The sequence below is a fragment of the Gossypium arboreum genome, chromosome 7 (assembly GCF_025698485.1).
Source record: "Gossypium arboreum isolate Shixiya-1 chromosome 7, ASM2569848v2, whole genome shotgun sequence".
Classification (NCBI taxonomy): Eukaryota; Viridiplantae; Streptophyta; class Magnoliopsida; order Malvales; family Malvaceae; genus Gossypium; species Gossypium arboreum.
In genome coordinates, this window is record NC_069076.1 from 98,682,739 (window position 1) to 98,707,094 (window position 24,356).

General features: G+C 30.5%; 1 protein-coding gene across 3 annotated transcripts; it reads right to left on the reverse strand.

The window, feature by feature from the left end:
• Positions 1-4,602: 4,602 nt before the first annotated feature.
• LOC108455665 (serine/threonine-protein kinase AFC2) lies at positions 4,603-8,090 on the reverse strand. Of its 3 annotated transcripts, XM_017754204.2 has the most exons (12): positions 7,700-8,090; positions 6,966-7,179; positions 6,682-6,708; positions 6,417-6,570; positions 6,262-6,310; positions 6,053-6,167; positions 5,705-5,796; positions 5,451-5,607; positions 5,296-5,360; positions 5,102-5,199; positions 4,923-5,025; positions 4,603-4,845 (listed from the first exon to the last, which is right to left on the reverse strand). In XM_017754204.2, the coding sequence occupies exons 1-12, from the start codon at positions 7,799-7,801 to the stop codon at positions 4,699-4,701; spliced, it is 1,323 nt and encodes a 440-aa protein (XP_017609693.1). In that variant the 5' UTR covers positions 7,802-8,090; the 3' UTR covers positions 4,603-4,698. The 3 variants fall into 3 exon arrangements, with proteins under 3 accessions (XP_017609693.1, XP_017609701.1, XP_052886664.1); XM_017754212.2 differs by lacking the exon at positions 6,966-7,179 and having other exon boundaries at positions 7,700-7,925; XM_053030704.1 differs by lacking the exons at positions 6,053-6,167; positions 6,262-6,310; positions 6,682-6,708; positions 6,966-7,179; positions 7,700-8,090 and having other exon boundaries at positions 6,417-6,569.
• Between the last annotated feature and the right edge of the window lie 16,266 nt (positions 8,091-24,356).

The window sequence follows — 24,356 nt, forward strand, 5'->3', positions numbered from 1 at the left end:
CAATGTTTAAACAAAACAAATTCATAGAATTATTTAAATTCATCATGTATTGCATTTCTCAGTTTATGGAATTAAAATACCAATTTAATCAAACATGTTTTTATTCAATAATCAATTTTTGGGTAATATTAATTTAATTTTCATATGTTCAAAAATATTCAAAACCTCATCAGATTTAATATTAAAAAGATATATCAATTGAACCCCATGTGATGGCCTAATAGTTAAGAGTGATTATTGTCTCAAATGTGGCCTAGATTTGAGTCACGCTAGTCACATTGGTTGTTCGGATTTTGTCCTATTTATTTAATAAATAATTATATTTTCCTTTTAACTATGATAAATATTTTAGATTAATTTTATTTCACTTTTATATATTAACTTTAAAATAATTCATTTTACTTGAAATAAAATATAATTCAATTTTATAGTACTCAATGTAATTCTAAGGTGGTTAAATTTTCATTATTTAGTAATTAAAATGGAGGAAAATAAATAAAATAAAATAGATAAATAATAAATGTATAATTGTCTCTCTCTTTTTTTTTACTTGGATTTTACTAGTAAATAGATTTTAAGAGATGTTAGTTTATTTTTTCAATTATGAAAAGGTAAGTTGATATTTTTAAATTATTAGTTGCTAATGTTACATGTAATGCATGTGATTTTACGAGTTTACTTTTTATTTAGTTTTTATAATGTATTTTTAATTATTGTTACCTATCATTGATAACGATATTTTCTCTTAATTTTAAATAATATACAAATTTAGACTATATAAGAAAATAAACTACAATACTAATTTGAAAAAAAAGGTAAAATAACATGCAACAATTATAATAATATTTCATGATAAATATAAAATATATTTACACAAAATTAATAAACACATTTAATAATAGTGAATACAAATAATTGTTGAAATTTGATTAGCTTTTCAAAACAAACCTATAATATTTTTTATCTGCACCAAACAAATAATGAATAAAAAAATAGTTTTAAGTGTGATTGCTTCACATAGTATAAACAACTTACATAAAAATGCAAAAAAAAATCATAATATTATATTACTTCATCATCAATTAAAATAATATTCAATTTCTCTCTGGTGCCATTGTTATACTAATAAGATTCGATATTACCTCTATTTTTATTTGTAATTTTTCTTAGTTGCTACTTGATTAAATACACCTAATTACTTAATGTTATTTATAAAATTAAACTTAAATTTTAATTGATATATAACATTAATATTAATTGAGTGACAATTAAGATGGTTAAAGTTCTATTCAAGTAATAACTCTATTTTAAAATTAGCACAAGTTTTTAACTAATAATTTTAAATTAAATTATAGTTATTTTTAAACTTAATTTAGTAATATGATAAAAATAAATGATATTTTTATCGGTTCAAAAGTTTCTCCAAATTTATATTTTTATATGTATTATAGAATATAGATAGATAAGAGAAGCAAGTGATATGGCAAGAGCTTGAGAGGTGCTAATTCTCTAAAGGGGACAAGGGCCTTGGTTAAATGGGAAAAATGTTTTATAGTTGCTCCTCAAATTAAAAAAAAAAAAAATCAGTTTAGTGTTTTTCACACCTTTGGTTAAATGATATATATATATATATATATATTTTAACTCTTTTAAAAATTGATAATTTAATTTAAACATTTTTAATGTAAGATTTTTAGCGATGAACTCTCAAATTTTATAATTTATCTCAATTCGCCTAAACAAATTTTTTAGCATCGCTCTTGTAAATCACCTACCAAGCTTTTGTTTACAGAAATAGTTAAAGGAGTTTTTGTCGTAGGTTAAAGTATATCAAAGTTCTTTGTACTCTTTGCAAATATAGAATTTAGTCTATGTACTTTTATTTTCAAGAATTTAGTCTCTTATTTTTCAAATTTCAAAATTAAGTCTAATTGTTAACATTATTATTATTATTATTATTATTGTGTGTGTGTGCTATTTTGAAATAAAAAATTTACTTGGTAGCAATATAAATAAAAAATGAAGTTGTAATGAACTTGAATTTAACAAAATAATTTTAATAAAGTGTTAATAGTTGGACCTGAATTTTAAAATCTGAAAAATAATGGATTAAATTCCTAAAAATAAAAATATATAAGCTAAATTTCAAATTTATGAAAAGTATAGATGCTTATAACATATTTTAACCTTTGTTTTATCGAAACATATTAAAAGAAAAAAATCAAAAGCATTATGATTTAAATTGTAAGTTTTGGGCCAATGATGCCTTAGCATAATTGGCAAAGGCAAAGATTCTAGGTCTTGAATACTCAAGCTTAGGGCTCACCATTAATAATTATATGCATAAATTTTGAGTCTTATTATGTGCAGTTGATGTGTAGATTTTATTTAAGTTCATTAAGATTTTTCTCTTGTCATGAGAGTCATCTCGTCTTTGGACTGAGTTCCATCTCAATTAGGTGTTTTTCATTGAGTCAAATTTTTTCTCTTTTCAGTTTGTAAGTGTTCTTCATTCAGTCCATTTTGTTTCATAATAATAAATTCAGCCCCTAACGTTTATATCTTTCGGCAATTTGACTTTTTTTTAATTAAATTTGGCTCTCAACCTTTTAAAAAATGTCAAAACTGACCATTAATCTTTCAAAAAAAGATTTGAATTGTTGGTTTTTTAATGGAAATACTAACTAAATCGGTAAAATTTTAAACATAGCATCACATATGGCAATCCATATGTACTTTATACTCTTTTTTTTTTTTAAATTTTTATGAACTTTATAATTTTTTTTAATTTTTAAATTATTTATTGACGTTACATATATGACAAGTAATGTATGTCTACATAAAGTACGTGTGGATGTAACATGGGTTGCCATACTTATATCGTTAAAAAATTAATATTTTAGTCAACATTTCGTTAACCAAAAAGTGCCTGAACTCTTTTAAAAAGTTAATGATCAAATTTAACCAAAAAAAGAATCAAATTAACAAAAATAAAACGTTAAGAGCTAAATTTAATATTATACAAAAATTTTAATTTGTTTTTTAACCTTTATTTATTTTTTATTGGCTTCCATTATTAGTAAAAGGAAGGAATCATGATTTCTCACCATTATTGCTTTGGTCAATTTCCAATTTGGTTGGGGGACTATAATAATTATGATTCAAAAAGAAAGGGTGATTTTTGCCTTTCATTCTATAAAATTTTGAAGTTCTTTTTATCCAATTTGTTAATCATGGCATTGGTGTTTGAAATATTTTCTATGCCCACGCTTAACTTCAACGTCAAATAATAAAATAAATATAATTTTTTAATCAAGCAATGGATTTCAATAAAATATATAATAAATCCATGTTTTAGATTTTATTAGCTTCTGTGAAATCAAGCTTATTTTTGGGTTGCAAAATATCACAAACAAAATTAAGAAACTTCCATTACTCATTTTGTATAATTTTTATAATGTTTTATATTTTAAAGTTTCTAAAGTTGTATATAATTTAAAAATTACGTTGAGAAGGATGTTCAAATTTAAACGGTTTTGGATGTCTTTTTATCTAAAATAATAATTTTTTCAACTTGTATTTTTGTTGGTTTGTTATTGTCTCATTAGTAGCCGTTGCTGCCATCATGATAGCTAATTCAATACTTGTTAACAACCAATTAAGCAAGAGATCAACTCATTCAAAAAACTTAATTGATAAATTTTGTTCTCAAATGGGCTTAATTTTTTTTTTTAAAATACTTCGAGGGCTTGATGTACCATTAAAGCTAGGATAGGTTAATATAGGTTCTAGGTCTTGGTATCTTTCGCACATTTGGAATTTAATCCCTCTACTTTTATTTCAAAGAATTTAGTCTCTCTATTTTTTTTATTTAAAAATACAAGTCTATTTGTTGACATTATTAAAATTTTTCTATTAAATTTAGATTCAATTCGATGTCATTATTTATTGCATAGTTACTGAGTAAACATTTCTCTTATTTCAAAATATCACACCAACAAATTTAATAAAAATATTTTAACATTATTCTAAACAATAAAATAACTAAATTTCAAAAGATAAAAGTAAAATGATTAAATTCTAAATGTAATAGGAGCATATATTCAACCTATAAAAAGTAGATTATATTTATTACTTATGCTAAATTTAATGCATAACAAATTTTTTCTAAAACTAATATGTATATAATAATTGTATTATTCATAATTAATGTTTTTACATTTATTTTAATTTACAATTAAATAAAGATATACTATTAAATATTTTTATTTTAAATATACTAGTTACTATAAATGAATTTTTCTAGCCCAAATTATAATTACCTCAAAATTTTGAAGCTCCTCGAAGTTTCGGAAGTGTTTTTGACATCTTAGGCCTCGTTTGAGTCAACTCTACAAACAGTTGACTTTTGAGTGCTGTTTAGAAAATTCAGCTGCTTTTTTTAAATTTTGCATCTTGAAGATAACCATATAAAATGTATTTAAATTTTAAATTTTAGATTAATTGATATTATAATTGTATTATCTTTAATTTCCAACAACTTATTTCAAGTGTGAATTGCCCTCAGAGATGCATTGAACCAACAAGGACAAGGACAGAGGATAATTTATAAAAAAGTATATTCAATCCAACTAATGATACAATTTTCATGTAACTGAATGTTTGATGCAATTTACAAAAATGAAGCATATCGCATGCTCATCGCCTAAACTTGTCCCCGCTAAAAAACGGATGCCTTAGAGCTTCACGAGCAGTGAGCCTATCAATAGGGTCATACCTAAGCAACCCCTGCAATAGATGGATTAGATCCCCAGCTGAATGATCCACATGCTGCATTATCAAGTTCTGCAATCATTGCACAAGCCTATTAGACCAACATAACCCACCACCAATTGTGACGCTCGCCCGAAACAAAACCATACCTGAAGACGAGGTAGCTTAAGAACAGCTCTCATACTCTCCCTTGATGCAGTACCATCTGGCCAATCCAGTCTACCCCTTCTAACATACTTCTCCGCATGTCGACTGCAACCCACAAACTACATGTTAATTAACTTCAATAAGACAAAGGGGGAAAATGAAAAACTAAAGAACCACGCACTCTACTCTCTTCAACATGTGCTGATGTAGTGGACCCAACACCCGCTCCATCATGGCAAGGTGCTCCAGATTCTCATGTGTTTGAAACAATGCCTCACCCTGACCGAATATCAATTGTTGTATAAGTGCTGTGCTCATAAATCATTTTGCGATCTTACAAAACCACAATAAAATGAATCGGTTTTCCTGAAATACCGTGCATAATTCAACTAAGATGCAACCAACACTCCATATGTCACAAGGGTAACTCCATCCCATTCCTATAAAATCCGATATAAAAAATTTATTGATCATGTGACCATTTTCTAAAACCATTGATACTAGAACTGTAATAACCTGAAAATGCCTACCAAGAATAACCTCTGGAGCACGATAATGTCGTGTTGACACAATGTAAGTCTGATCTTGACGCTCATAAGTAGTGCTACCAAAATCTATTACCTTAATGGCACTAGATTTTGGCAACCTTTTAAAGTAAGAACTACCTTTAGGAAATCTTGATGTACCCTGACAGCATAAAAATAATATAAATAATTAGCCCAAGAAATGACAGACAGAGGTAATACATCACAGATAGGGAATTTACACAAGTAAAGGAAAATACCTTGTAATCAGGAACTTTAACACACTCTGGAGAGACAAGAAGAATATTTTCTGGTTTCAAGTCCGTATGTATCAGACGCAGATCATGCATGACTGCAAATATTAACAAGAGCAAACTATAAGAAACCAGTGACAGAGTAAGCGCAACAATTGGTACCATTCTAGTAAACATCAACGCAAATGCTTTCCAAGGAAAAGACTTCAGACACCTCTAATAGCTAACAGAAGGCATTCATAGAACCTAATGCTTTCATTTTATATTACGGTTTAACAGTCGAGATAATGATAACTTAAAAATGGCAACATAAGAAGGATAGGCAGAGATACTAGCTTAGTAATTATTACACACATGCTACACATTCCAATAGTTGTCTGCCAATGTCGCGGACAAGATCAATGGGAAATGAGCGATAATTGTTATTCCGTAGAAAATCGTATAAGCTTGGTCCAAGCTTCTCAAACACCTGTTGAAACCATTTAAATTCATTCACAAGTTTTAACCCCCAAATTATTGGTCAGTGGGGAAAGCAATCCATCACAAATCAATCATATACTTACAATACAGATATGGTTACGATAGTCAAACCAGTTCCGTATTTGCACACAACTGCAAGGAATGAACGCATTTAACCATTGCAAAAAGAACTTCAAAAAGTCTGTTATAAAGTTGGTAGCTCTAGTGATATATAATTTTAATGCAGTGGATAACTCACCGATTGCCACCTTTATCATGTTTCCCAAGCTGTTGCAGCATCTCAATTTCTATCATGGCTGCTTCATGATATTTCTTAATTCCACGAACAATTTTGATAGCAACCATCTCCTTCCTCTCTCTATCCCAGCATTCTAAAACCTGACCAAAAGTACCTGTAAAAGGATGGAGGTCAGGAAAGAGATGCCTACTAAGATGAAATGGCATATAGATATTGATGCAAACCATAGGTAAACAAAAGACGCAATATGTTCACTAAGGCATACCTTCACCCATTTTACTCTGTATCTTATCTGCAACCATAAAGAAAGAAAAATTAGAAACAAAAGTACTAAATAACTAACAAAAATGTGTTGAAAACTCCTTAAAACAATAAAGAAAATGATAATTATCACTAAACCATAACACTAAACCATTGAGAGTTAACCTACAATCAAATCCAGAAATACAATTATCCTATTCACCAAATACCAATTCAAGCATTTTGCTTTATGGTTTTCAAGGCAATTTATCAATGAATATAAGCTTGTGATGGTAAAAGTGAAATTACAGCGAGAGGTTAAATTATCTCCAAGCTCAAACATGTAATGTCCATCTTTGTCATCTTCTCGCCACGGGGGAGAACCGTTTCGAGCAACTCCACCATTTAGAACTACAGAAGAACTAGTAGTAATAGTACTAGCACAATCTGAGGGTGCTTTTGCAGTAGAAGCAACGCTTGTCACATTCCAAATCTCTTGTGAATAAAACATTCCTACCTGAGCCTACACACAGCCATCCATTCATTGTACCACTAAAAGATAAAAAAAAATTCAACACTTCTTTATCATTCCCAATCACCTTAAAATCCCTTATTATTACCTATCAAAAAGTCCATAAGCAAAAACGAAAGAGAAACAGTATATAATATCTAAAAGATGCTTAAAAAGTAATTATTTATCCCAAAAATTATCATAATAAAGACTCGTGCAACACAAAATATAACATATTGAAGAATTTGTTTCTATTTTTCCGATGCTCTTGAAATCTTACAAATTGAGGGATAAATCCCTAAGACACGAATTTCTTCTTAAAAATAGGATAAATTGATGGTTAAACTGAATGATAAACATACAAATTAACAAAGGATAAAAGAACAAATCAAATAATAGCAGATCTAAGGAAAATCCGCAAAAAAAAAGCATGTTAATCTTTACAGGACAGATTCGTAAATTGGAAAGCTCTACACATAGGGTAAATATTCACCAGATCTAGGAAAAGAAAACCAAAGAACAAAGGCGATACCTGCGGCGGCAACTGAGTTACGTCCCATCCCAATCGCGGCCGCTTTCTAGGTCGCCGATCCATATGCGTATGAGGAAACTCCGTCACGCTCTCCATCTCCATGATCGTAAAGACTAGATCTAGAAAGAAATTCTTTCTTTTTCCCGTGAAAATGATAAAAAAAAATTGAAAATAAATATTTTTTCGCCCTTTCTTCTTGATAAGGTTTCGCTCACCATACCCGAGTTTTTAACCTAACAACTAAAGGGACCGAGGCGGTTGTGATGTTATCTTCCGTACACGTGTCAAGAGGTTTACCGTTGGATTGACGGAATATACCATTTGAATGTGCGATCCTTCTAAAATTGTTATTGATGATGTCTATTTTAGACATGCTGATGATCTGGGCACACACTCGCTCGAGTACGAAAAACTATTCGCAAAATAAGAAGATTTAAATAAAAATATAATATTTAAAAACGTTGAATAAAATTTAAATTCAGTTCCATCGAATTTTGAATAAGATGTTTTAGTTTGTACTTTACGAAATATATTATGTTATAAAAATATTATATTTATTATATATATTACTAATTATTATATATTTATATTTATATTAAATTATTAATCTAATAATAATTAAATTTATTATTCAAAACTTAAAAAAGTTTAACCAATTAAAACATCTCAACTCAAAATATAAAATTATATTTAATAAATATATTTATTATATTTATTTGTGGTTTTAATATAATAAAACATTTATTATATTTATGGTAGTATTTTAGTATACTAAAAATTATTTTAATATTTTTAATGCATTTAATATATTATATTTTTTAAAATTATTTTAAATAAAAATTGATTTAAAAAATCTAATATGGATAGGCAATTGTGCTCGAGTTTATCTTTCTTAAATTAGACTAAACTTAAATAAAAAGTAAGCTCAATTTTCAAATTGAACCTAAACTTAAAACATTAGTTAAATACCTTGTATAAATCGACTGGACCAACGATTGACAACCTCTATGTTTATTTTTTTTTTTTGCTAAAAACTAGAATCATCCTTTGCCCTTAAAGTATACAATTATTTTGAGTTGGATTTTTAAAATAAGGATGAGAATTCAAAACGATTTCCTATAGAATACAAATTATTATTTTTAGTTATCTAACTATTAAAATTTAGGCTTAATTGAAAAAGCAGCTTTTAAACTATATCATTTTTTTAAGTTAGCTAACTAATTTTTTTTTGGTCAAATCATACACTTAAAATTAAAAGTTCATCACCATTATGAGCCCTTATCATTATTTCCATTAAAGAAAATCCTTCAACCAATTAAGAGTTGACACATAACATTTTAATAATAATAAAAGTTTTTAATATAATATTAAAATAAATTATTAATTGCTATTTTATTTTCCTCTTTCCTCCATCTTCATCTTCACTTCGATGTCGCAATTCATGATCAATGCTTTACCATTAATATTTCTTCCTTGCATAAACTTAAGAGTCTAAAGCATAACCCAAATGGGAGGTTTGTGGAGAAATAGGTAATCTAGTTTTGCAAAGGAATTCGTTTAGTCATAGAGTATGTTGTTACAAGACATAACATATAGTATAAACGATAAATATGACCTATAAACTCATGCATAAATATTATGTTTGCAAACTAATAGTAGCCATAACACTAGAAGAATTAAAAAATAAACTAAAGATGCATTACATTGATTAATTCGTTGAAAATTGCATCCAAATCATGTCATCATTAGACTAACCTAACGATGAATTTCAATCGACTAAGAGTTCATTGCCAATGGCCCTAAGTGACTCACAGCATAAGCAATGCACAAAAGGCCAAGTTTTAAATTACCTATCCTCCTTTTCATCATTTTGGGATCCAATTATATAAATACCATCATTGTGCTTTATCATGATAATGCCCTGATAATATGAACAGAGTAGACAAAATAAAAACCACGAAAGTATGGACAAAAGCCATGATAATATGAATTGTTATTAATATCGGTTAAGTATTTTTATTATTTGCTTTAAATAATATTATTAGTATTTGTATGATTGATTTATTTTAAACATTGATAAGTAACTAGTAATCGTATTTAAATTTATGAGTAACTATTTTTATGTTTAAATAATATTAGTTATGTTTATATGTTTATAGTATGATATAGGTAAATTTTAAAAGTATAAAAGAATATTTTATTCATTTGATTTTTACCATATGACAAATGTTAACATTAAATTTTTGCTTAAACTATGTAAACTTTGGCTAAATTTTGATATATATTTAAAAATAATTTTATAAATTAAAGCTATTTAAAAATCATGTTGCTTAAAAATGTTTCACATTATAGGAAGAGATGTGGGTGAGTAGTGCCTCAATGTACTAAATAGAGGTAAGTTTATGGAAAATATAAACTCTACCCTCATGGTGTTAATATAAAAAAGTTTGCGTCCAAATAACTTGAAAGATTTTAGACCTATTAGTTTATGCTTGGTTCTATACAAAATTATATCAAAAGTAGTGGCTAATAGATTTTGTTGAGTCCTTAATAATTGTATTGACGAGACATAGAGTGTGTTTATCCTGGGTAGAATGATCACAGACAATACTCTACTGGCATATGATATCCTATATACTCTAAAGCAGAAAAGATTAGACAAGAACGGATCTTTTACACTCAAGCTAGATATGAGCAAGGCATATGATAGGGTTAAATGAGGGTTTTTGGCAGAGATGATGTTAAAGATGGGATTTGAGAAGGCATAGGTGGATTTTATTATGAAGTGTGTCTCTTCAGTTTCTTGCTAAATCTGTATCAATGGAAAAACGAGGGAAAGCTTCAAACCAACAAGAGGTCTTAGACAAGGGGATTTGCTAAGTCTATATTTGTTTCTAATTTGTGGAGAGGGGTTGTTGACTTTGATGAAGATAGCGAAAAGAATAAAAGAATAAAAGGCGTGAGGGCAAGTAGAAGAGGACCAACGATTTCGCATTTACTATTTGCAGATGATTGCATTTTGTTCGGTAAGGCCCTAGATAAAGGGTAAATGGATTGAAAGAAATTTTGCAAGAATACAAAAAACAATCTGGGCAGTACATTAATCTGGAAAAATTAACAATTTTCTTTTGTTCGAACAGGACAATACAGGAAAAAGATCTGGTGTCGCAATCATTAAAAGTAAGATGCATAACAAATGTTGAAAAAATTTAAGGTTGCCAAATGTTGTGGGGAGGCAAAAGCATAGGACTTTCCAAAGCCTCAAGGACAGGATTGTAGAGTTTATAACTAATTGGTGTATTAAAATAAAATGTTGGATGGTGTGATAGTGTTAGTGATATAGGAGTTATGAGTCTAGCTTATGGATGCCTTGATCTGAGATGCTTAGAGTTGTGCAGTTGTATTCCTGTCCTTATATTGTATTTATATATATATATATATATATGTGTGTGTGTGTGTGTCATTCAACATATTGCTTTTGGTTTCTGATTCTCTAGCCAAATTTATATCTATTTTGTATCATATAGAATATATATCTTTACCTTGCATGTTTCTTCAGGGAGTAGCCTTCCATGCCTAGCCTTGACGGGGTAGTGGCAATCATAATATAGTGAATATGTAGCACCTTATCCCAATGCTAGTATATAAATTCAATTTTAAAATTATTGATTCTTACTTAAATATGGTTGTTTGTTTATGGCGTTGACTTTGTCTTCCCCTTTATTTTTTTTTGAGATGATTCATTTTATCTGTGTTCCTCTCATTGTAATATCAGATTGAATCGTTCATAGAAATATGTTCCATTTTTAGTCTTCGATGCACTTGATTGCATTTCATTGGATAAAAAAAAATATGTTCCAAGATTTTATGACACCTTTCCCTTTGTACATCAAAGCTAGTTGACGAGCTCAATGAAAGTTGGAAACTATTTAGTAATGTGTAATACCCGTACCCGTATTCATTGCCGGAATAGGGTACGAGGCATTACCGGAGTTTACGAATTAATTTTTTTTTATATTCAATATAGCCTTTTTATAAATATCTAACCTTCCCTGTAATATTAAATCGAGACCAATCCACATCAACCAAATCAATTCAACATATTTTCATGATAGATTCATGCATTTATATAAGATAACGTCATCACATATCTATAACTGTGTTTGTTAACCATACTAATGGCTAACTTTACATTCATTTCACGTTAACATTTACTTTGTTAACTTATACATGCCATTGATTTCCAAAATAAAGTTTCTTTATATACCGAAATCGAGGTTGACGATGTGATGTGTCTCCACCAAATCCGACCTCCGAGCTCTTAACACTACAAAACAGGAAAAAGGAAGCGGGTAAGCACTTTGTGCTTAGTAAGCTCATGTAACAAGAATTATACTTACCTAATATTTTCAATACAATACAATAAACATCCATATATCCATTCAATGCATTATTACCCTAATATGCATAAACTCAACATTCAAGTTAGTACAATAATTTCCATGTACCAATAATATATACTATGATTTCCATTTCCTTGTTATTTTTCCATATTTATCCGTTGAATTTCTTGGAATTTTCGATGGATTTTCAGAGGTACACTTTTAGTGTACAATTCGGTCATCAATTCATATTCATGTGCGACATTTCCATTTCAGAGAGCACACTCATGAACCTCAACCTTGCAATGGGATTACCATCGAGCTAAATCCCGCAATATAAACTCATAGAGTATTGTCGGGATTACCGGTCCGGCTAAATCCTGCAACGACAATTACTCTAATAAGCTTGGATCTGAATTACAGTCCAAGCTAAATTTAGACCCTAATTCGGATTACCCGTTCGGCTAAATCCATTTTACACATATTCTTCAGAGGGCTATATCAGATAGGATCACCCGTCAGGCTAGATCCTTTTTACCGTCAAATCCTTTTCAGAGATCCATCGAATTTTCCTTTCATTCAAACGGGATTTCTTCCCATTTTATCAAATATATCAATGTTTCATTAATTTTCATACAATGAACACTCAAATCATATTCACATCAATAACATACAATCTCAAGCATTTCGAATATAATTCAAGTTACACGAACTTACCTTGATACTTGTTTGTAAACAGAAAAATCTACTAATCCCGAACTTTTCCTTTCCTCGATCTAGCTTCAGATTTGAATCTTCTAGATCTAAATAAATAAATTTAATTATCAATTTAATACATTTCATGTTCATATGCAACATTCTCTATAATTCAACTATTATTTATAGTTCATTCAAAGCTGTCTATTTGAGTCATAGTCACTAAATTATTTATAACTTGAGCTACAGAACTCCAAATTAAGATCCGTTAATTTTTCCTAAAACTAGACTCATATATATTTTTACCATAAAATTTTCAGAATTTTTGGTTTAGCCAATCAGTACAGTTTATTCTTCAAAGTCACCCCTGTTCTGTTGTCTAACAGTTCTGACCCTTCTTCACTAAAAATAAATTATCTCTTTATACAGAATTAAAATGATGTTTTCGTTTGTTTCTATTAAAAATAGACTCATTAATAATTCTAGACATATAAATTTAAGTCCCTAATTATTTTATTCAATTTTTATAATTTTTCAAAGTCAGAACAGGGAACCCGAATTCATTCTGACATTGTCTCACAAAATTCATTATATCTCAAAATTTACAAATCTATTACTTACAATATTTATTCTATGAGAAACTAGACTCAATAAGCTTTAATTCCATATTTTTTTCATCTTCTAATTCGATTCCTAAAATTTTTGGTGATTTTTCAAAGTTAGTCTATTGCTGCTGTCCAAACTGTTTTAGTGCAAGCTGTTTATTACCATTTTTTCCTTAAGCTTTTAATAAATGATAATTTCGTCCCTACTCAATTAGCCTCTCAATTGAGCTGATTTTTCTAAATTAACATTTTATTCTATCACCTTAAACTAGTTTACAACCTTTAGGAATCAGAATTTCAGCAATAGACTTTAATTCCAAATATTTTCACAATTAGGTCCTAAAAATCAATTTCCATTGAAATTGCCTAATAAAATCATATCATAAACAAATTAAAGCTTTAATTTCATTCTATTTCATCATAAGCTTACAGAACTCAACCATGGTGACTTTCAATTTCATCCATGAAATCAAAAACTAATGAATTTAATAGTAGGACCTAGTTGTAAAAGTCTTAGAAACACAAAAATTACAAGAAAAAGGCAAGGATTAACTCACTTGGTGCAAAAATTATGAAATACCAGCTTAGAGAACCCTCCTAAGGCGTTTTTAGCTGCTGGAATTGAAGAGAAATGAAGAGAAATCTAGATATTTCCTATTTAGTCCTAGTTTTATTTAGTTAAATTTGCAATATTCCAAATTTACCCTTAATTTATCAATTTTTCTGCTGATTTCATACCCTTGCCGTCCAGCCCAAATAACTTTTGGGTCTAATTACCTTTTAAATCCTTTCTCATTAGACTCTTAAGCTATTTAATCACTCTAGTAACTTTTACACCTATTACAGTTTAGTCCTTTTCATTTAATTGACTACCCAAACATTAAAATTTTCTAACGAAATTTTAATACCACATTAATAACATTTCATAAATATTTATAAAATTATTTTCGACTCGGTTTTATGAAATAGAGGTCCCGATACCTTATTTTAGCCAATTTCTTCAATAATTTCTTTTTCTAACTAATCACTAAATCGATAAAATTTTCCTATCAATATTTTCATACGATTTTCCTATCATATCAATTTTCAAGCAAAAAATATTGAAATAAATTTCTCTTTAAATTGGATCTATAGTTACGAAACCATTGTTCCGATAACCTTGAATTTAGGCCATTACATAATGCGTGCTCTTCAACCCATCTATGTCTTTGTATTTTTCTTTTGCTCAAATTCTCCGTATTTAATACTAATGGAGACAAAGTTTGTATCATGCACAAACATATACTATAATAAATTACACGGCATATAAGTAATGCTTTGACTTATTATTACATTTGATGCAGGAAAATAAGCTAAATGTTGCTTGATGTACAAATTTGTTTTGTGAGGTATGAGGTATGGAGAAAAGAGATGTCACCAAGTTTGTTACATTTGTGATTTATGGTTTGTCTTTTATATTCATGTTAACTTTGTGAAATTTGTTACGAGATAATATTTTCATCATTATATGAACAATTTAATTGTATATTGCATTTAATATTCTTTATATTATTACTATATATTAACAATTAATTTAATTATGAATAATATTTTAAAATTAATCAAATACAATTTAGATATTTTACTACAATTTTTAAATCTATACCAATCATAGATAATGCCCGTAAAAGGCAATAGTAATGAAGGAAAATTACAGATTTGGTCTTTACTGACAGGTTTTTGTTATAATAGATTACAAAAGTAAAAAGCCCAAAATGAGTTTACTGGCGGAAACCTCCTTTGAAATCGTCAGTATATGATATAGTATCTTACGGACGGATTAAACCATTTGTAAAGTTATGGTGGTAGTGACATTGGAAACAGTCTTTATTCATGGAATGATTGTCGTAAAAAATTAAAGGCATATACAAATAAATTCTAGCCATCGCTAAAAACTTATACTGACATATCCTTACAGCAACTGATGAAATTTTATCAGGTAACCCATTTGATCGTCGGTATAAGTCTTTGGGCCTTGTATTGACAGATTATTTTTTTTATTTTTATTTTTTTTTACTTATAGCGAATTAAGCGACAAATTTGTTGTAGTGAAATGAATATAAATAGAAAAAAATGCTGCATCAATATTAACAATTCATACATACAAAGTGCAAAATCCTTTTAGTTTTTAAAAAAATGTGAATTCAATTTTTTTATGAAATATATGAATTCAATCTTAATTATTTGCAAAGTTAACATCAATCATTGTCCTATATATCTCATTGAAGGGGATAATCGAATATTTATATATATGGTTACTGTTCATGGAATATTTATGCATGCTGGACACGTGTACTGCTCTAGTCTATCTACTGAACTTCGTAGCCCCGACATGCGAACTTCTTAGTATATGCGAACTAGGACCGCAAATTTCCTTTGCGAGTCCTCCTGATGAACCCCTTTACAAGACCAACACGCACCCAACTAGTAGGGCCCAACTGGTTCGCGGGTAAGTGATCCAAATTTTATTTGGATTTCAAGTTAGTGATCATAAATACGTAATAAAATTGTATAGTTAAGTTGACGTTAAGTTTAATATATTAAGAATAAGAATAAGTAGTATTAATTAATTACTAATAATAGATAAAATTATATAAATAATAATTTTATTTTATTTTTCATAGAATATTTATTGATTTGAAATACATAATTGGATATATTAATTAATTATTAATATAATAGATATTATTTTAAATAAATTATTATATAATTAGATTTTACGGTTTTATACTAATTAAAATTAAGTTATAATAGTATAAATAGCATCTAAATAATATCACCCCAAAATGAAATATAAAAAATAACAGGATATTAAAGTAATGGCTTTTGAAGAGGAAATTTTAGATCATAACCAAATGCTTAGATAATTTCCAATGTTGAATAACAGATTCAAGTAGAAAGTTTAAATATATTTATTATATATTAGATATAATTATTATTATTAAAAATATTAATTGATATAATATTAATTTTATGGAAATAAAATATATTTATCTCAATTTCAAAAGGAAGATTTTATTCCCAACCGACCATATCTTTTTTAATCATCCAGAGATGGAAGGATCTCTACTTTGTATAGGTATCTTTATGCTTTCCAAACCATCCTCCATCACATTTGTTTTCATTCATATTTTGAGTCTTTGAATTCAACTCCACATTGATTTCAAACTTCCATGATATTCACATCAGTTTGATTTTTTCTCAATTTCCATCATATTGCCATTGGTTTGTGTCTACTTGTAAATTTGGACAATTACAATATTGATACAAGTATGGATGGAGAATCGATTGGCAAAGAGCTGGAGTAATAAGATAGCTGGGAAAACACTTGGGAAAATAAGAGAGAACCCCTTGCCAAATACACGATGTTGCAGTCTCCCGAACCAGTCCAAGAAAAAACCTGAGAAGATAGACAGCCCAAATCTTAGTATTGTCCTTCTTATTAGTAGCCTTGGACCCATCAACCACATCATGAGCGAGATTCAATGAATTTGTTGATTGCTATCATTATCGAAAACATTCATGAACCATCGCTGTTAGCGTTACGTATAATTACCTCCTAAATTGGAGAATGAACGAATATAGGGTATAAGTGTAATTTTGAAATCTCACGAATCAAACACTAGATTAATTATTAACCTAAAGTTAGAATCGAATAAGAAAATAATTGAAAAAGAGAATAACAATGGTTTGGGTGGCTATGTCCTTTCCCTCACACCAATGTTTAATATTTTAATAATTCAATTATCATATTTTATAATTTATTTATATAGATCATGTATATTAAATTTGTCCTAAATTAAAAATTTCTAAATATTCGTTTTATGTAAAAATGTTTCAATAGTTAAATATTCGTTTTGTGGCAAGTAATATATCGATTAGAAGAGAATTGAAATATCTAACTCAAACTGTTTTATGACTCAAGCCCGGGTATTCAAAAATGCTTCGAAATTTGATGTAAAAATCTGTCAAAATTCTACTTTGTTTAATTAAGGATACTTTTGTATTTTCTCCATTATTTGATTTTTGCCCGAGTATTTTCTCCATATAGCTATTATTTTGTTTTTTTTATTGTGTGTTTTCTTTATTTTATGGATTGCTAAACTATTTTTCTAGTCAAAGGAACTTCGAGATTTGATTCAGATAATTTGTGATATCTAACTGTCCTTCATATTTTCACTGTTCTTTAGTATTTACATATCTTATGATTTAATTACAAATATTTAGATTTGTTGAATATTAGATCCGTATTCAATTACTTAGAATATTTTTCTTGTCAATTAAAATTGTTAAATCCATAATATTTTAATTTATTCCAATATTTGTAATGAACAACATAGTTAAATATAAAGCAAATATGCATTCTATGTGGTGTGAGCATGTGATCTAACTTAAATAAACCCGTATTATGTGTGCTTGTTAGTTAGAATTCGGTCTCTCTCAATTGTAATTTTATCAGTAAGTTAAATTCTAGGCGCTAAGTTATAGAGTTGTTTATTGATAAGAGAAATAATTTCAATGAACTACCTCTTGGTTATCGATAAGGTAATGAGAGCTTGGTTGTCAAGCGTTATGTCTGAAGCAATTACTAGTGCTTGAAGCAATTGGAATTGCTCTAAGCACTACTTCTGGCACTGCTTTGTTTTACCTTTAAATATCAATTTAGACTCAACAATTTGTAACAGCGTGTACATTGGTTAAGTACATCCAATCTTAAAATTGTAAGCTTAGTATTGTTTCATAATGTTTATGAAACTCTACATTGATTCCAATTTAAGTTTTGGCCTTTGATATGGTTTAAACATATTTATAAGATGAATGTGCGTTTACATATAGTTCAATCAAATTTTTAAGTGATTTGGAATTTGGTGGCACGTTTCAATGTTTTTTTGATGATAGTTTGAAGTGCTTCTTGAACTAATTTTTAGTTCCTTTGCATCAAGTCTTGAGACTTAGGAGCTAAGTATTGAGACTTTCTCTCCAAGTCTTGAGATTTTCGGTTCAAGTTTAAAGACTTACTTCATTGTACATGTACAACTTGTATATATTTTCGATTATTTTAAATTTTTGGAATTCTATTTTATATTTTGAGCATGTCTAAACACTTCAAAAATGATTCAAATTGATTTTAAAATATCTAATTGTTGAAAATTGATTTACTAAATTATATCCAGTATTGAAATAATGATTTGCTAAAAAGAATTTTTGTAATAATAAAAAAGTGTCATTGTGATATCTCTTATCCACATTAAACATCGGACCGGGTAATAAATATTATTAGATTAGTCAATTTATAGATAATTAGCTCATTTTTCGAGCCTTTATTTTTATCCAAATCTTTTTATTTTTCAGACAAACCTTAGGGTTAAGTGACCTAACCATGAATAGGTCTAATTATCAAATTGAGATAATGATTTCCCAACGACGAGTCTGCTCTCTCCAATTTAACCGCATAACAACCATAACCCAAAATCAATGCAATCAAAGTCGCCCTCTAGACTCCAAAGATTTGTGATTCTAGTGATCATAATTTTATAAGCAATTGATTTTCCTAGCAACTTCATAATCAGTGCCTGACGCCACGGTTGTCGGACCTTATGCTTCAATTCTTTATCCATCTCACTACTAGACTCTCGCTCATCTTTTTCCACCGACATAGCACCTTGAAACATAGTGTTAAAGACTTCAGAGCTGAAAAAAGACTACTTAAAAGAAGCGAACAACAGTCTTTTCCCTCACATTCTGAACTACGTAGATTTACAGTTGTTTAACATGTAACATGATTAGACAAAACAACCAACCCCATGGAATATAAAATAGATATTAAGAATATAAAAAAATTATTATAATTTTAATAGATAATAATATTATTTTATGCATTTAATTAATAGATTTGTATTTGGTACACAGATAGTTTACTTTTTCATTATTTTATTTCAGAAACTGTTTTAAAATTGTCACATATCTCTTTCCATAAGATAAATTATTAATTAATATAATATTAATTTTCAAGGAAATAAAATATTAATATTTAATATTTATTTCAATAGTAATATTTGATTTAAAAAATTACCCCTACCACAAAAAAAATCAATCGAAAATATCTTTTTGGGAAGGATCTCTACTGTAGTTTGTAAAAATATGTTCACGCATTCTATCTCATTTGTTTTCATTTACCTAATCTTTAAGAAAAACTCGAACTTGATTTGAAATTCTCATCATGATATTGACATCGGTTTAAAAATGTCTCAATTTCCATCCCCACTTGCTAGTTTTTGAACTGCACATATGATTTGTCCTACTATTCCAATTTGCTCACGGCGACGGCAATTTCCACGATATTCACATTGATTTGGAGTAGGTTAGAAAATTGGCAGTTTCCACAACATGTTGTAACATTCTAAATAAGTAAAACATGTTAGAAAATTGCAGTTTTTACATTATAACCGAGAAAGGATTGTATATTTTATTCCTTCCTAATAGAAGCATGAAAAATCTGATTTATCATGTTCTTATTAAAAATAAATAAAAATAACGTGAAATCACAGTTTTAATATTACGTATTTAAATACGGTAGTTCAAACCAGTTCCATCCTTTTAAATTCCATTCCTTTTCGTGCCAAACTCCAAAACCCATTATTAAGAAATCATTACTCCATGGATTTTCAGTTTATCCTAACGATTTCATTCATTGCTTTCACACTAATGGTGTTTAAGTACAAAGCTCGAACAAGAAGGCTTCCTCCTAGTCTATGGAAGCTCCCTATTATAGGAAACCTACACCAACTCGGTGGCTCATTCTATAAATCCATTCAAAGACTCTCCCAACAATATGGGCCGATGATGTTTCTGCAACTCGGCGCCATTCAACACTGGTTATCTCTTCCGCAGATGCTACAATGGCAATCTTCAAAGGCCTCGGCGGTGGCCATGATCTCGCCTTCTTTGGTAGACCTACTGATTTATACGTTGTGAAGAAGATAAGTTATGATTTAAACAATATATATTTCGCTCCTTATGGTGCATTATGGAGGGAAATGAGGAAGATAGCAATAACAGAACTTCTTAGTTCAAAGTGTTAGAGTAATTAATGAATCTATTAAAGCTGTTAGTCATTAGTCAACAGTTAGTTACCTGTTAGTAACCGGTTAGCTTACATTGCTATATAAAGATCCAAGCAATCAGTGTATTCAATGAATTTTTGAGAAATGTATTCTTTTTGAATAATATAGTTTCAGTCGTTTTGTTAGCTTCTTGTTATAATTTAACATGGTATCAGATGTCCATTCTTTCCTGGAGTTCTTTTCTGTGATTTCTTGCTACTTTCATGGATCTTCAGTTTAGTCCATCTGCTATGCAGTCTACTTCACTAGTGATGGCCTCCAATGCTACAGATGGAGTTGTTGACAATCGGTTCTTCTCTACAAAGAAAATCAGTGTGCTTCTTGATGATAATAATTATCTATTATGGCATCAATAGGTTCTTTTAGCAGTCAAAACATATAAGCTTCAGAGCTTCTTAGACTCTCGAACTACTCCCTCTACTCAGCTTGTTTCGGATGAAAATGGTGTACTTTACGAGAATCCAGCGTTTATGCCCTTTGAATAGCAAGACAGCGCTCTTGCATCGTGGCTTCTTTCATCGGTCAATCAGGCAGTTCTCCCTCATCTTATTGGTATGGACACAAGCGCTCAGATTTGGAATGCATTTGTAAACTTGTATGGCAGTAAAACTACTTCTAGGTTGATGTTCTATAGAAGGGCCTTGCACTCTCAACGCAAGGGTGAGCTTTGCATGAAAGAATTTTTAATGAAGATTAAAGGGTACTGTGATAGTCTTGCTAGTTGCGGAGAGGTTATCAGTGAACACGAACATGTTACTACAATCCTTAATGGTCTCTCATCAGAATATGAGTCTGTAATTACTATTATCACAGTAAGTCAAGTCCTATACAACGTGCAGGGTGTCACTACCATGCTTCTTGATGCTAAAGCTTGGCAGCAGGTTACAATTTGTGAGGCACCTAGTTCTGCTAATATGGTCTTTAATCAACCTCCAGATCATAGTGTTCACAGTAACTCTACACCAGCTTATCGTCCCTCCTCAACTGCTCGGGGTCGTAGGCGCGGTCGTTCTTCTCCATCGTATATTCAATGTCGGTTATACGGAAAAGCTAGTCATCTTGTCGATCGCTGCTATTATCAGTTTGATGCCTCCTACAAAAGTGCAAGCTATAGGTCTTCTCCACAAGTGAATATCTACATGTTTGGAGTAGGCCTTTCTATTGCACATTGGGTTCCATCTTCTGTGTTCATGTCTCATTCGGCTGTTCCATACCCTCCACCAGGTTGGTTTTTCACACCTCCTTCATCGCCTGCCTAGACTAACCTATTTGCTGGTAGTTCTCCACAGTAAGTCAGTGTACCATCATCTGTTTCACCACAGTCTTAGGCATATGTTGCAACTCCTGACACAGTTGCTGATAACTCTTGGTACCCTGATTCTAGCTCCACGCACCACCTTACACATTCTGCTGTTGCGCTTGGTGACAGTACTTTCTATAGTGGCCCATGTAAGGTGTATATAGGCAATGGTTCAGTACTTCCTGTTTTGTCTACTGGCCAATCATCTTTACTTACTCGTTCTAGACCCTTATACATGCGGTCTTTGTTACTTGTACCCGGTATAACTAAAAATCTTTTTATCTGTGTCAAAATTTGCAAGAGATAATCAGGTGATGTTTGAGTTTCTTCCTACACAGTGCCAGGTTCGTGATCTGAAAGCCAGAGAGGTTCTTCTTCGAGGCTCGGTACATCATGGTTTATACAAACTACACTTAAATGACTCTGTCAAGACCACTTTGTCTCCTAAACAAGCTCAATATTTTACAGCTAGTACGTTGGTACCTCTCAGTGTTTGCATTCTAGGTTAGGGAATCCATGTAAGGCCATACTCACAAAGGTTCTTCTACGTTGTAATATACAGTTTGATGCAAATAAAGAATCTCTTGACTGTATTGCTTGTCACTTGGGAAAAGAACATAAGCTTCCATTTTCTAAATCATCAACTAAGTATACCTCACCTCTTCAATTGGTGATTGCTGATGTTTGGGGGCTAGCTCCAGTTGTGTCCAATGGTTTTCACTTTTATGTTGCCTTCATCGATGCCTATACACTATATACATGAGTCTATTTTCTAAAGAAGAAGTTAGATGTCATCACTGTGTTTCTACAGTTTCATCGACAGGCTGAAAGAGTCCTTGGTTACAAACTTAAAACCTTACAAACAGATGGGGGAGGAGAGTTTTAGACGTTAAAAGGTTATTTAGCTCAACAAGGGATCGTGCAGCGTTTTACTTGTCTTTATACTTCTGCGCAAAATGGTCTAGTTGAGCGTAAACACAGACAAATAGTTGAAGTAAGTCTGTCTATGCTGGCTCATGCGTCTATGCCTCTAACATTTTGGAATGATGCATTTTGCAATGCTTTGTATTTGTTAAATAGATTACCCTATTATCCCTTAGGTAACATCTCACCAGATGAAAAACTATTTCAGACAAAACTAGATTATTCTTTTCTTCGAACCTATGGCTGTTTATGTTTTCCTAACCTTAGGCCCCTCAACAAGCACAAGTTGCAATTTCGGTCAACCCCATATCTTTTTTTAGGCTACTTCCTATTACACAAAGGGTATCAGTGTCAAGATACTGTTGGTCGACTCTATGTGTCATGCCATGTCACCTTTTATAAGACAGTTTTTCCATACAAAACCAATGTTTCTACACCAGTTTCGTCTGTACCCGCTCCACAATCTAGTGCCAAACTCCTTGTCTTATCTTCAAGCCTTGTCCCATATGTTAGTTCAACCTCTGCTATCCCTTCTAATACTCAAACGCATTCATCCATCTCCCTTAACCCACCTAACCCACCTAGCTCTCCTACACTCGATCCGCCACAGTATTCTCCTATTGCTCTATGCAACACCCATGCAATGGTTACCAGGAGTAAAGTTGGGATTTTTAAGCCCGAGGCATATCTGAGCACAGCATCTTGTTCTTCTGGTGATGTTTCTGTTAACATTCATGCAGCGATGACTTCTGAGTGTTGGAAGGTATCAGTCCTTAGTAAGCTGCAGGTTTAATTCGCAACAATACCAGGACCCTTTGTTCTCTACCAGCAAATCGACGAGCAGTTGGGTGCAAATGGTTGTTTAAGGTAAAAACGAAGGCTGATGGGTCCATTGACAAGTATAAAGCACGTTTGGTAGCGAAAGGGTTCTCTCAGTATACGAGGCTTAACTTTCGTGACACCTTCAGTCCGGTGGTTCGAGCAACAACTATTCGAACAGTTCTTACTCATGTTGTTATGCAGGGGTGGTCATTGAAGCAGATCGATGCGTTATTCCTCAATGGGGAGTTAACTAAAGAAATATATATGGAACAACTACCTGTTTTTGAAATATCAGATGCCACTGGACAGAAGCTTGTGTGCAGATTGAACAAAGCTCTCTATGGCCTCCGCTAAGCTCCTTATGCTTAGTTTCAAACTCTTAAGTAGTATCTTGTTGGTCAGCTTGGTTTTCGAGCCTCCAAAGCTGACCCTTCATTGTTTATTCGAGTGTCTGCAGGGAGTTACTTGTTGCTCATGGCGTATGTCGATGATATAGTTCTCAGAGGCAGTTCTAGTAGGGATATAGAAGATGTGGTGCACCAACTTCATAATAAGTTTACTCTTAAAGACATGGGAGCCCTCAATATTTTCTTAGGAATTGATATACAGTACATGTCTAGGGGGCTGATGCTCAGTCAAAAGAAATATATTACTGAGCTACTTCACAAAACAGGAATGGTAGGTGTAGTATCACACCTACGCCCATGGTAAATACCCCTAAATTAGTTGCTTTAGATGGAACCCTCCGTTTATTGATGTTTATTT

Excerpts from the sequence above, each read along its gene's own strand:
- LOC108455665 (XM_017754204.2), bottom strand. The coding sequence starts at position 7,801 with ATGGAGATGGAGAGCGTGACGGAGTTTCCTCATACGCATATGGATCGG. Across the intron at positions 7,180-7,699 it reads TAACTCAGTTGCCGCCGCAG|GCTCAGGTAGGAATGTTTTA; the intron begins GTATCGCCTTTG and ends GGCTGTGTGTAG. Across the intron at positions 5,608-5,704 it reads TTAAAGTTCCTGATTACAAG|GGTACATCAAGATTTCCTAA; the intron begins GTATTTTCCTTT and ends TTATGCTGTCAG.